This window comes from Urocitellus parryii, chromosome 5 (assembly GCF_045843805.1).
Source record: "Urocitellus parryii isolate mUroPar1 chromosome 5, mUroPar1.hap1, whole genome shotgun sequence".
Taxonomy (NCBI): domain Eukaryota; kingdom Metazoa; phylum Chordata; class Mammalia; order Rodentia; family Sciuridae; genus Urocitellus; species Urocitellus parryii.
This window is the reverse complement of record NC_135535.1, coordinates 91,676,097-91,689,662: the sequence shown is the minus strand read 5'-3', so window position 1 is coordinate 91,689,662 and position 13,566 is coordinate 91,676,097. Positions and strand designations below refer to the sequence as shown.

Below are 13,566 nucleotides of genomic sequence, written 5' to 3'. Positions count from 1 at the left end.
AAATGGAAACAGGAGATAGAAAGCACAAACGAAATGAAATACGCATGCTGCTTGCTCTATCATATTAACTAGAATTAAAATGATAATATTGCAAATCAGATACTGACAAGAGGAAAGAAAGGAGATAAAAGAAATTAGGAAATTTTTATATTGCTCACAGTAAGAAGAAAATTTAAAAAGAAGAGATAGAGAATAAAGTACAAAGGCTGCAGGCAAATATATATATATATATTGGACCCAGAAGCTCTCTACCACTGAGCCACACCCTATCCCTTTTTATTTTATTTTACAGGGTCTCACTAAATTGTGGAGGCTGATCCTAAACTTGCAATCCTCCTGCCTCAGTCACCCCAGTAGCTCTTCAGTATTGCCACTATACCCAGCAATCATATTTATATAAAGATATTATTATACTTTTAGAACACAAAACTTCTTAAATTAAAATTTTTTACAAAAACTTTAAAAAGCAGAGACACCAAAACCAAAAGTAAACAGATAAGAAAATCATAGCATGGAAATCAAAAGAAAAAAAGAAAATTTTGTACATTTCATATACTATTATTGTAAGCTACCTTTTTTTCTAAGACAATTGGGAGATAAACACAAACATACAAAAATAAAATTAAAAAAATAAATAATGAAAGTTTAACCATCATTTTCAAAGACATTTAAATATAGGAGGATGCAAGGAATAGGGTAAAGAATATGGCTATAGCTCGGAATGGTGGTATATGCCTGTGATCCCAGCAATTTGGGAGGCTGAGACAGGATGATGGCATGTTCAAGGTCAATCTCAGCAATTTAGCAAGGCTCTAAGCAACTTAGAGAGACCCTATCTCAAAATAAAAGATTAAAAACAATCTGGGGATGTAGCTCAGTGGCAAAGCCTCTCTGGGTTCAATTCCCATTTAAACAAACAAACTACAAACTATATATACACAAACTATACACACACACACACACACACACACACACACACACACACACACACTAGGTGTTTTGGGGTTTTGTTTGAGGTACTGGGGATTGAACCCAGGGCACTCTACTCAGGCTGGCCTCAAACTTGAGCTCCTCCTACTTCAGCCTCCTGAGTCAAGGGATTATAGACATGCACCACCATACCCAGCTTGCTTTTTTTTTTTTTTTTTGAACATACAGTATTTTGTAGGTTTAACTTCTGGGCTTATGTAACTATTTTAAATATTAATAAACTAGAATTAAAACTCCTAAAACATAATCCCTAAAAATTGAAAACATAAAATAAACCTAAAGGTCAAACTACAATACTGTAATTACAGTTATATATTTCATCATGAAGATTTCCTTCATATTTGCTAACAGCTCCAGATATGAATGTGAAGTTTATTAAAATAACATAATAGTTGGGTTGCAAATAAACATATGTGGTTTTTGGCATCCCCCTCCACAAGCTCACATCTAGCAAACACAAGGAAACTAATGATAAATGAAATGAGTTGATACAGAGGAATCTTGCTGTCTTTTCTTTTCCATTTCTCTAGGAAAATAAAGGAAAGTCTGGAGTGTTTCCCTGTTAAACTGAATAACTTGATCCACACACTTGCACAAATGTCAGCCATCAGCCCTGCCAAATCTACTCCACAGACTTTGCCCCAGGAATCTTTTTTGCTGAGTCCAACCAGATCGATTCAAAGAGCAACAATTTTAGGGTTCAGCAAGAAACCCAGTAATGTAAGTCTAAAGTCTGCCATCTTGACTTAATATCATTTGGCTTCCTCTCATTATTTCCTATAGCAGGATTTTTTACTATGCAAATGAAAATCAGTTATAATTTGAGCAGAAGTGCCATTAAGAGGATGTTTTAAAGAAAAATCATAACAGCCAGAGCTATTAACACAGAACCATCAGAGAGAATAGTTCCTGCCCTGTAGTAGAATATAAATCAAGAGCTAATTAAAGTGTCCGTAAGAAAGGAACTGAAGAAATTAGGCAGTTTGTTCCCAGCACGTAAGCTTATGATAGCTGTATATATTGCATTTTATAGGTAATATTTGCCTTTACAAATTGCCTCTCTTGGCTTTTGTGATAAATTTTTTAGAAAGATTCTTTCTTTGTTTAGTCTACACAAAACCAGATTTTAGCACATACTACAGGTTATATTACCATTTTTTTTATTTTTACCTCCTTTTCTGCAGCTGTATCTGATCCAGGTGACCCACAGTAACAACGAAACAAGCCTGACAGAAAAATCATTTGACCAGTTTTCAACACTCCATAGCCAACTCCAAAAGCAGTTTGCATCATTGACTCTCCCAGAGTAAGTAGGACTCTATTCTCACACATCATTTTGCCTTCAGTGTTTGTCCTTGAGCAAAAAGCAAAAATCATGGTTATATGCTTTCCTGTTTGGGAGCCACACAGTATTCTGACTCCAATGCCATTGATTCTCTCCCAGAAGAGTCTGTTCTGTCACTGTAAAGAATCTTTTGTCTCATAAAATTGAACAAGGTTTACAATTTTCTCTTTGCTTCCAGCCATTGATTTTGAAGACAGAAGAAATCAGAACCTATTTTATTTTTCATCAACTATTGGGAAAATTACTTTATTTACCTGTTTTTAAATTTAATCTTCTCAGTTGTTTTCTAAAAGAATAAAATAAAATTGAAAATGCAGAACTAAATTGTATATATCTATTATTTAATAGTAAAAAAATAAAAAAGCTCTTACAGAATTAGTTCCTGTACCTGAAAGAAATTTAAGTATATTCATATGGGTTAGTATAACTCACATTTGTTAACAACTATGAGCTTTTTAATTATTAATTATTAAACTTGCATTATCTACCCTTAATTGATTATTATGTTCATTTTGAAGCAATCATGAAAATCACTTCAGCCATTCATCTTTATAATGAAAAAATATTTTTAAATGAGCAAACTACAAATACAATGAAAATAACTACTGTCCTTATAAACCTAAAATTTGTCATTTCCAATGGGCCAAATTTAGATTGTAGAACTCAATGAACACTGGGATTTTTGTTAAATGTTTAAATGGTCCTTTAACAACTAAATGTCCACTATGTATCTGACAAATTTTGTACATGTAAGTTTTTACTTGGCTTTCACAGTTTAGTCACCTTCCAAAATATAAATGTATATAAATAAGCAAAGCTGTCAATGGATGGAGAGAGATTGTGCAATGTCAAAACTGAGTAAACCACATTCATGAAAAATTATGCTTACAAATGTCACAGAGACTTCAAAACATGAGTACTTTAAGAATCAGGAAGTCAAGAAATTGGAATGAGAGTATTTTCAAGACTCTAAGAGGGAAGTATCATCATTCTGAAAACTTTCAAACATCTGATTTAAAAATTATCAAAAAAGAAATTTGATCAAATAATTGAGAACAAAGAGACGTGAGCAAAAAATTCAAACTTTGACTGCAAATACTGAATTTAAAATCAATGGTTGACACCATACTATATTAATAATCTTTTAAAAATATACATTATCGCCTGTTAAATGGCTGTCCTTTGGTTTCAAATTTTTAGAGTAACATGAAGAACTTTAGAAATGCTAATAATGTCTCCATATGCCTCCTCTAAACTTTCAGCTTTATTTAGGATTCTATTTGCTCACCACTTCTGCCTGGCAATGTACCTAAATTGATATTCAAACTATTTAAACAATCCATGGAGAGGAGGGATATGTAGTCTTATGTGGTGCCCTGAACAATACTTGTGTGCTTATGCTCCCAAATGGCAAAGGCTTACAGCAATGCATATAAATGACAGAAGAGGGCAAGATTTCCTCTGACTCCTAAATATTACCAAGAAGCTCTGTGAGAGTTATATGAAGCTGATCTGGAAAGTATGATCAGAAAGTCAGAGCCATGAAGAATAAAATTCTAATTAGTTGCAGCCTATAACAGTGGTCTTCAAATGGGTCTATTTGTATTTCTGGGTACTTTCCAAGAATACACAGGCTTGGAAGTATTCCTTAAAATTAATGTATGTCTTTAATTTAATCTGCTTGAGGAAGTTAGAGTTCCTTTTCCTGTCCTACTTTCAACACTACTCTTCTCTCAACCATCCAGAATCTTATTTTAGTATACCGTCCCACAGTGTAAAAATATCTAAGAACCAGACAAAAAGGTGAATCAAAATCCTGGTGTTGGTTTTGTAGAAAATGAATTACTCTAATAACCAGGTAACATATCTACTTGCAAGTCAGGTGTTTTTTAGTCTTTGTGCTGAACAAAATTGAGGGAGAACATGATAACACTGTCAGACAAAAGACCCTAAAAAGTGATTTTCAATAACTGATTGCTATCTTACATTTGACATGTAAGATTTAAAACAATTGAATGACATTACACAACAGAATTCCTCAATTTTTAGGTACATATTTTATGCATAAGATTTTTAATACATATGTCTATAAAAATATCAACAATGGAATATAATTCATATCAAGCTGTTTTATTCTGCCAATAAAGAAAATTCATATATAGATATGTAAATTAATATTTAAAACTAGGCTAAGTCATCTATTTATCAAATTTATTTATGAAAAAAATTACCATATATGTGTATATATATGTGTGTGTATAGTTATGATATTTATGTGCATGTATGTGTACACATACATTGTTATATTTTTGATTAATTTTGTATTGGAACTAATTTTAATGATAAATAAATCTAGGTCAGAAATTATAATATTTAACACTTTTTAAATAATTAAATATGTTAAAATACATAAGCATATCCATTTTGCATTTCCCTGTCATTTCATCAAGAAGCAGTGAATGGGGTGGCATGAAGTTGTCACCTATTTCCATTTGCTGACAAGCCTTCACTATCCCCTATGTTCATTTCTCCCAGAATCATGGTAGCCAGTTTATGGTCTCCACCAAAAGAGACCTTTTTATGTGTGAGAGAGATTGCAGTCAGAGAACCTGCTAGTTAGTTCCTAAAAAGAAATATTTAAACAGCAAAATGCATTACCAAATGTCACCATTAAAAGGTTGACCCACTTGATAACTGGTCTTAATCAAGTCCAGTTCATCAAAATGAATCTTTGGACTGTGCGGAAGAAAATCTATAAGTTTTACTCTTGGGGAGAGTGTGACTTTTTTGCAAAGAAAGAGATCAGATGGAAGCATGTGTCACTTGATAAAATGTTTAATTTAGTTAGTGCAGTAATGTCTGCAATAAGCCCAGAAGAAACGATAGCATCTGAACTGTCTGAAAAATATAACTTTACAAAGTATTTCTGAAGCCCCAACATTTGTATTTAAGGAACAAAATGGGTGGTCACCATAAATACAGTAAGAAAGAACATACAAATAAATTTAATGTTAAACAATTAAATTTAGTATTAATATTAATGACAGTAAAAATGGGACAAATGATCACAGCCATGTCAATGAAACTCTCAGGATTAATCACATGAACTATGGCTTTTTCAAATGTTTTCATTGGCACCTTCATCTCATGCAGCTGTTAACTTTGTGAACAATCCTACAATGAAGAGGCCAATGTTTGCACTAATAGAGATCTGCTTTTTTCTTTTAAAACAGGTTTCCTCATTGGTGGCACTTACCTTTTACAAATTCAGATCACAAAAGATTCAGAGATCTAAATCATTATATGGAACAGATACTAAATGGACCACATGAAGTTGCAAATGTATGTTACAACCTATTTTTTTTCTACTTTTACCTAAAATATCAACTATTTCATACAGTGTTATCAGAAATAATTTAGAATATTTTATAACTTTCTTCATTCATTCAATGAGTATGTATGTGTAAAGTACATGAACTGGGAACTCTGGAGCAGCTAAAAGGTATGGCACCAGGCCTCAAGTAACATGAAGTACCACAGGGTGCTCTAGAGTTTTAGAGGGGCATGAATTACTTCCAAGTGTCACAAGGGGTTTGAAGGGAGAAGAGGTCATCTGACCTGGGTCTTCAACTCCAGGTAGGATTTAGTAGAGCTGGCTTGGTAAAGAGTCTGGAACACAATAAAGTTCAGGAATAAGAAAAAACAGGAAAGAATTGCTTTAGACACCTATTGCTGTTGTGACCAATCACCACAACATGGTGGCTTAAAGTTCTTTAAGTTCTGAAGCTCCAAGTCTGAAAATGGGGTTATGGAACTAAAACCAAAGTGTTGATGGGCCAGTTCTTTCTTTCATCCTTAGAGGTTGCCCGCATTCCTTGGCCTCCAGCAATAGAGTGACACACTCGGGACTCTGGTCTATCTTCACATCTCCTACTTTGGCTCTGAGTTCCCTGACTCCCTTCTAAAAGGGCCTTAAGATTACATTGGGACTTCCTGGGTAATTCAGGACAATCTCTGCCTCAAGATTCTCAGTTTATCAACAAAAGCCTCTTTTGTCGTGTAAAGTAACACACTCATAGGTTCAAGGGATTCGGACAGGGATATCTTGGGAGTAAATTATCCTGCCTATCACAGGGATATAAGAAAAAGTTCAAGGACACCATTCTGTTAGATTTCAATACTTGTGCAGTAAAAGTTTGGTGGACAAGCCACGTTGTTCAGAACTAAAACTAAACCTTAGAGTTGTTTATCAGGATTCTCCAGTGGAACCAAACCAACAGAATGTGTGAGAATATATTTATATATAGTGAAAGAATCCTATTTTACAGGATTATTGATATTTTTACTAACATTCATATATTTCTTCTATCTCTTTTTCTTAAAAATCCTATATAATACTAATCAACTTTATTTTGGCTAGCATTTTCAGGATCCAACAGTTTTCATCATTTTACTTTCCGTATTTTTCTATTTTAATTACCACTCTTATAAGCAATATACATATGGGTCTCATTTTATATCTAGTAGCACAATCTTTACTTTTCAAGTGAATTGTTTAATTATTTACATTTGATATTGTCCTCAATGTGGTGTGTGCGTGTGCGTGCATGCACGAGGTCTGTCATCTATTAAGTACTTTCTTTATGATCCTTCTGATGTGTTTGTTTCTTTATTTTTTCTTCAACTCTTTTTAAAGTATATTATTTATTATTTCATTTTGTCCTGAATTGCCTCAGGATTTATACAGTCTTTCACTGTTGGGAATTGCCACAGAGATTGAAGCATGCATCTCTGATTTAAGTCTAATATAAACTAGTGCTATTATCAATCACACAATGATAAAAGATCCTGAGAACACTTTGTCTATTTAATTCATTTGTGTCTTGTATGCTACCAATAATAGGCATCCATAACTGTATTTATAAACTGAAAAGGTTATTATAATTTCATATAATTGACATTCATTTAATTCTTTATTCTTGAGGGATATTTTTGCTGACTATAGCATTTGAGTAACAGTAATTTTATTGAAAAGCTTTAAAGCTATCATTTCATTGTCTTTTAGCTTCCTCTGATTCTATTTTGAAGTTATGTCCTCTACTAGTTGCTTCATTAAGTACTTTTTTCTTCTTTATCTGCTTTAAGTATTTTTCTGTTGCTTTTCGTTTCCCATTCTTTTGTTATAATGTGCTCAGGTGTGACACTATTTCTATTTATCAGGCTTGAACTTTAAGGCTTCTCATATTCATGTTAGCATACACAAAAGTTCTCAGTAATTATCAAGCCAAATATTACGTATACCTTCTCCTTTTTTCTCTTTCTGTGGGACTGTAATAAAATATGTGTTAAGCCTTCACACTGTATCCTTTATGTCTGATAATTTTATATCTGTATTTTTTATCCTTGTGTTTTACCCTGCCTCTTTCTCAGTAGTTTCTTCTGAACTCTCTTCTGAGTTATTAGTTCTCTTTTTATCTGTATTTATATTATTAAATGTATTTTTTTAGATTTTAATTTCAAATATTTTATTTTTCAGTTTTACAATGTCCATTTAGGAGTTCCTCAATTTTGCTAAAAATTTCAGTCTTTTTGCTAGTCCTTTGCAAACAAAAAAATCCTGGGCATTTTTTAATATTAATTCAAACTCCAATATTGGTACAAACTGTATATATGATTATGTTCCTTCCAGTTTCCAACTATGTAGTCTTGAACCTGGTTATTTACTCATTGTGGCCAGATGGTATACTGCAACATCATTTGTAGAAATAATTTGATCCTATGTTACTATTATCTTAGTGTAGAGAAGAATTATAAAAAGTGAAGAAGTTAACTATCTAGGATTGCAATAATTCAATTGCAGCAATTCAGATTAGTCCAAACTAAAATGTAGCCCTATTTTTGGTTCATCTTTATTCCTCAGATATAGCCATTTGGGATCCAAATCCAAGGAGATGTACTGAAAGCCAGCCTCTCAATATCTCAACTGCTCCAAATTTTATGAGTAAACACCCATTAACAGAGCATGAGGCTCATTCCCAGGCTCCCATTCCTAAATCTATGTCCTCCCCCAGATTCTAGCTTGGCAACTCTTTACTATTTTGTTGGCCCTCTGATCCTTTCAAGTGAAATTTCAAAAACAAATGTCCAGCTCTTTCAATTATTCTCAGCAGAGTATTTGGGCTAACTGACCTAATAGACTATCAACAAAAATGAGAGTCTAGAACTGCAGTCATCACCAAAGTCACCCCTCAGTTTTCAAAAGCATCTTTCAGTCTTGCCTCTCCACCCCTGTCCTGTGCCAGAACACAATCATTCTCTCAGAAAGTGCTATTGTAGGGTCTAAGTCAGTGGTCACTTCCCATCCCCAAAAAGCATTTAAAGATTTTTTTGTTAGGCTTGGTACTATCCACCAGAGATTCTCAGAATAGTCTTTAAAATTGCAAGAAATGCCAGACCCCATTTCTGTCCTTTATCTCAAGTGGGAGACCTCTTAATATCCCACCCACCCACCCACACCTACACCCCACAACACACACACACACACACACTAGAGATGAACAAAGCTGATTCAACTCCTGATGCTTAAGAAGTTCTAATTTTCTTTGCTATTATGTGCTCCTGTTGCCATATTGCATGGAACATTCCTGTGAAGCGAAGGCCAAGTTCCAGAGGATGACAGAATCCTCCTGAGTTCCTGGACATATGCAGGGTTCCCGCAGTGATTTATCAAGTACATTATCCCTAAGGAAAATGGGTGCGAGGTCTTTGGGCTGCTTTGTCTTTTGATGCAAGAATGGAGAACACTTATAGAATATTTTTGGCTAAACCACATATCTTGAATAAGTATTGTCACTAGTGTGAACCTATTTCTACTATTAATTATGCTAATCAACTAGCAACCATTTTTATAACTAAAAACTCACCTCTGACATTAAGTATGTTAATAAAATGCTTTTATCAATTGAGTTGTTAGTGAATAACAGAAGCAAGTGCACTAACTGCCTCTGGTAGGGGATTCTGATTGAAATGCTGAGAGCCTTCTCTTTCCTCCTCCTCATTCCAACTGCCCCTAGTTGTGCATCCTTGATTAGGATATTACCAGGCCATGGCTGTATTCTGCAGTCTTGATTAAATGCCACTGACACCTGGGTTATATCTTGACTTAAGAACAACATACATAATATCGTGCTGTATATGTAGACACATTCCAAAACAAAGTGGAAGCATTATAACAATGCAACAATTGACCTCATAACTAGAACTTACTAAGGGAACAAAGAACTCTGTTTTTCTCAGCTACAAATTCAATGACCTCTCCTCTTCTCTTGGATCTTGGAGAAAACTTTAAATGAAATTACTTGTTCAATCAGGGAATGAATTTCTTTAATCATATTCTGTACAATAGACCAAATCATTAAACATCAAAGAAAACTCACTGAAATTTAAAAATACAGCATACTCAGGCATCTCTTCAAAAATGCCTCCTGTGAAGCAGCACACTGATTCAATATGTCAACTTATTTTTGTGCCTCTTAGGTAAGTAATATAGTGGGCTGATGGTACATAGACTTACCTAAAGAAGAAAATCCCCACAATTCAGATCAAGTGTCTGAAGGACTATTTTAGGAAACCTAGATTCTCAGTAGTGACTTCATTGGATTGAATATAGTTGGAAGCAAAATGTGAAACTTTTAAATTCCTTGTACCTAAGACATAGTTTTCAAACTATATGGGAAAATCACCTTGAACCTTAAAAGAATATACATTCTCAGCCCCAATCTAAATCCACTAACTCAGATACTCTCAGGAGGGGCCCAGTATTCTGAATTATCAGATTTTTGGTCCATCCTAATGTTTAAAACCATTGTCTCAGACAGTAAATATCCCCCCTCCTTTTTTTCCGGTTTGGACATGATCAGTCATTTGACCTCTTATATAGCAAGTGCTCAAGTATCTTACCATATTATCAATTCTTACCAAATGTAGACTCAAGAACATTGTGCTGCAATATTATTTCAAGGCTGGTAGACTGTCAGCTGGAGATGCTGTTTTGTATTGAAGGACAAGTGCCTGAGCACTTAAGGAAGTCTGCTTAACTCAGTTCTGAGTGAGTTAGAGAAGGCATCCTAGAGTGTATGGCATTCAAGCTGGTCTTCAAGGGCAAGGAGCAGTTAATAAATAGGAAGTGAGAAAAGTCATGCTACACAAAGGGAACTGCAAAAAGAAAACATTATGGTTACACGCATGTCTCCTTTTCAGAAACTTAAAGATCTTAATGACTATGTTCTTCTCCGTTTTTATTCCTTGTCTCACACAATCATTAACTCTTATCAATATTTATTATGCATTTTTGAATGAGTAAATGAATAATAGAATCATTAACATACGTTAGCCTACAGGATTTTTGTTGCCACTCAAAGCTTGGGGATTGGAAGTTTGCATCTGAACATGTTCAGCAGTGGTCTCTAAACTCGTTTATCGTGTTTCTTTTCTAAAGAAATTAGTTTATGTCTCCAAAGTAGATAATTTGCTTATTTATATATGATTTATACCTAAACTACTATATGAATAAGTGATAACATTTTAAAGCTTGTAGGAAAAAAATATTGTGAAATTTAGGAAAAATTTGTGGAGATATTACAATATAAATAGTACTTTTAATATTTTCCCCTATTCCAGTGTTTAAGCCCACATGAAAACTCATGACAGAGACATCTGGCTCGGTAGAGAAGGATCTTGGGAATCCAGCCAAGTGCCAGCTGTGGGACAGACTTTACTGTGCCTAGTGCCAAGGCCCTGGGCAGAAACGATGAGCATTAAGAGTGCACTGAGTCATGATTGCAGCCTCAGAAAGATCACTCAAACCCTGCAGATAGTATTTGCAATCTGTCTGTTATGTGCAGAGGAAGAGATGAATATTATGTGTACACCATGAGAATAGACTAATATTGAAACTGAAGGTATAAACATTATGTTACATGCATTTCTCCTCTTTACAAACTTAAAGAACTTAATGAACCATATATGTCAGCAGGAGGAGAAAACAAACATATATAATAATTTTTAAAAACATTGTTCAATAATAGAAAAGTGAGATATTATACTTGCATCCTCAATATAAAGTGTATAATATTTCTTTTGGGGAGGAGGGTACTGGGAAATGAACCCAGGGGTACTTAATCAGTGAGCCACACCCCCAGCCATTTTTTACATTTTATTTAGAGACAAGGTCTTACTGGATTGCTTAGTGCATCACTGAATTGCTGAGGCTGGTTTTTAACTCACAATGCTCTTGCCTCAGCCTCCCAAGCTGCTGGAATTACAGGCATGTGCCACCATGCTCAGCTAGTGTATATTCTTTCTTGAATGTATTTAGTCTTCTGTCTCAATAAATGGGAAATGGGAATGAGTGATGACAGAGGCTTCTTCCCTATAGGCTCAAGGCAACTTGATTCATTTTGTTGGGATCCAATTGATTTTTATATATACAAGGATAATATAGAATGTTGACATCTTAATGTCCCTTACTGGCTCTGACATTCTCTGAAGGTCATGTCCATTCACTTAAACTGTAGTCAGGGGCCAAGGAAGTGGCATTTATCTGTAAAGGAAAGTGCTGAGGAAATGGTGGATGGAATTGTCATCTTTGCCTGCTGAATGCTGTCTTATTGATTATGTAAAGCTGTATAGAGACAAGGCCGTTGGGGATGAATTAGGAAATATACAGTAACTTGAAATTATCAGGTTTTGGCCTATGGAGGCAGAGTGCAAAGTAAAGAGGCATCTGGGTTCTGGTCATGATGTGAAGAAGGTAACTATTGAGATATCTGTATTCTCAAAAGGGCTTTTCACAGGAAATTCTTAAGTGTATATATGCTTCCAGGATGAGTTAATACAGAAGTGTGAGACAGGGACTGTCATGAGAGTGGAAAGCCAAGGAGCCAGGTATATGTAGGTAGGGAAGACCTACAATGGTGCAGTTCAGCAAATCTCAATGAATGTCATTGGCAGCGTACACATTGCTGCATGGGAAGATAGGAACAAAACCATCAAACACGGAGCCTGCAGTTTTCATCATACTGGCCTTTGCAAATGTGCTCAGTTAAAGTGCTGTTGTGGAGGCCCCAAAGAGAGATGTCTTCACTTTTTTTGTGTGTTGTTTTCAATCTCTGTTGGTCAGTATTTAGGGAAAGGAAGGCTGAAGAAATGTTAGGCACCATAATGTTTTTATCTTGGATTGAATTGAAGTCTAGGATTACAGTGGAAAAAATAAAATAAAACAAAGAGGGGAGGGGACTGGGACATAGGTCAGCAGCAGAGCACTTGCTGAGCATGCACAAGGCCCTGTGTTCCAGCCCCAACACCACAATAAAATAAAATGAAAGGAGAAGGAAAAGTAAGAGGAATCAAACATGAGGGACTATTGTGAAGCCATAGATTCTTAAAGCGCTGCAAATGGGAGTACTTAAGCCACCTTCTAACAATGGAGCTCAGAGGAGGGGGATCTCTTCTAGTTCCACAATTTCCATATTAAAGACACTGAAACTATAGGAGTTCCTTCTCTCAAAGTATCACCTTGTTAATTTAGTTAATTTTTTTTCTTTTGGTGCTAGGGACGGAGCCCAGTGCCTTGTTCTGTCACTGAGTTACACCTCTAAGCCCCATTTAGCAGATTTTGCACAATGAGAATTTAGAGTATAGCACTTATATGAGGTATATAACCTACATCTCATTTATGAGTTGCCCTTTCTATTCTATAAAGTAAGTAAAGCAGTGCTGGCACAATCTATCTCAAATCAACAAAAATTAAATGTAGGTGCTGCAGAGAGAGCACTGGCATATTAGCTCCATTTTCAGAAATTCCTGTCTCAGTCATTCCACAGATGTTTTTTGATTGCTTGCTTTGCACACTCTCTGGCCACGAGCACTAGGATATTTCCTATCTATCAATTCTCTCAGAATAAGCTAGGCAGGTTTTACAAAGCATGTTCAAAGGCCCCATCCTTAGTGATGCTAGTCAATAGGTAGAGGTGATATGTAGGTATCTGTGTTGTCTTTTAATAACCCAAGTGATTCAGAAGTTCAGGCAGGCTTGAGAAAATCTGAAGAAACTCATGAAAAGTAGAAAGCTGAGTCAGACATAGATGCTTCCATTAAAAGTTTACAGTCTTTATCCTGTGTTGGAGAGTGCTAATGGCCTCATAAGGATTCCTGCAACATCTCATGTTGGG

General features: G+C 35.0%; 1 protein-coding gene across 3 annotated transcripts in view; it reads left to right on the top strand.

Annotated features, from left to right (window-relative positions):
• The window catches only part of Pik3c2g (phosphatidylinositol-4-phosphate 3-kinase catalytic subunit type 2 gamma), a 332,111-nt gene that overhangs the window by 262,962 nt on the left and 55,583 nt on the right, over positions 1–13,566 (top strand). For all 3 annotated transcript variants that reach the window (XM_026391946.2, XM_026391945.2, XM_026391944.2), the window contains 3 exons: positions 1,521–1,710; positions 2,175–2,296; positions 5,569–5,677. In XM_026391946.2, coding sequence (XP_026247731.2) covers positions 1,521–1,710; positions 2,175–2,296; positions 5,569–5,677 — 421 coding nt within the window. The remainder of the gene's footprint in view (positions 1–1,520; positions 1,711–2,174; positions 2,297–5,568; positions 5,678–13,566) is intronic.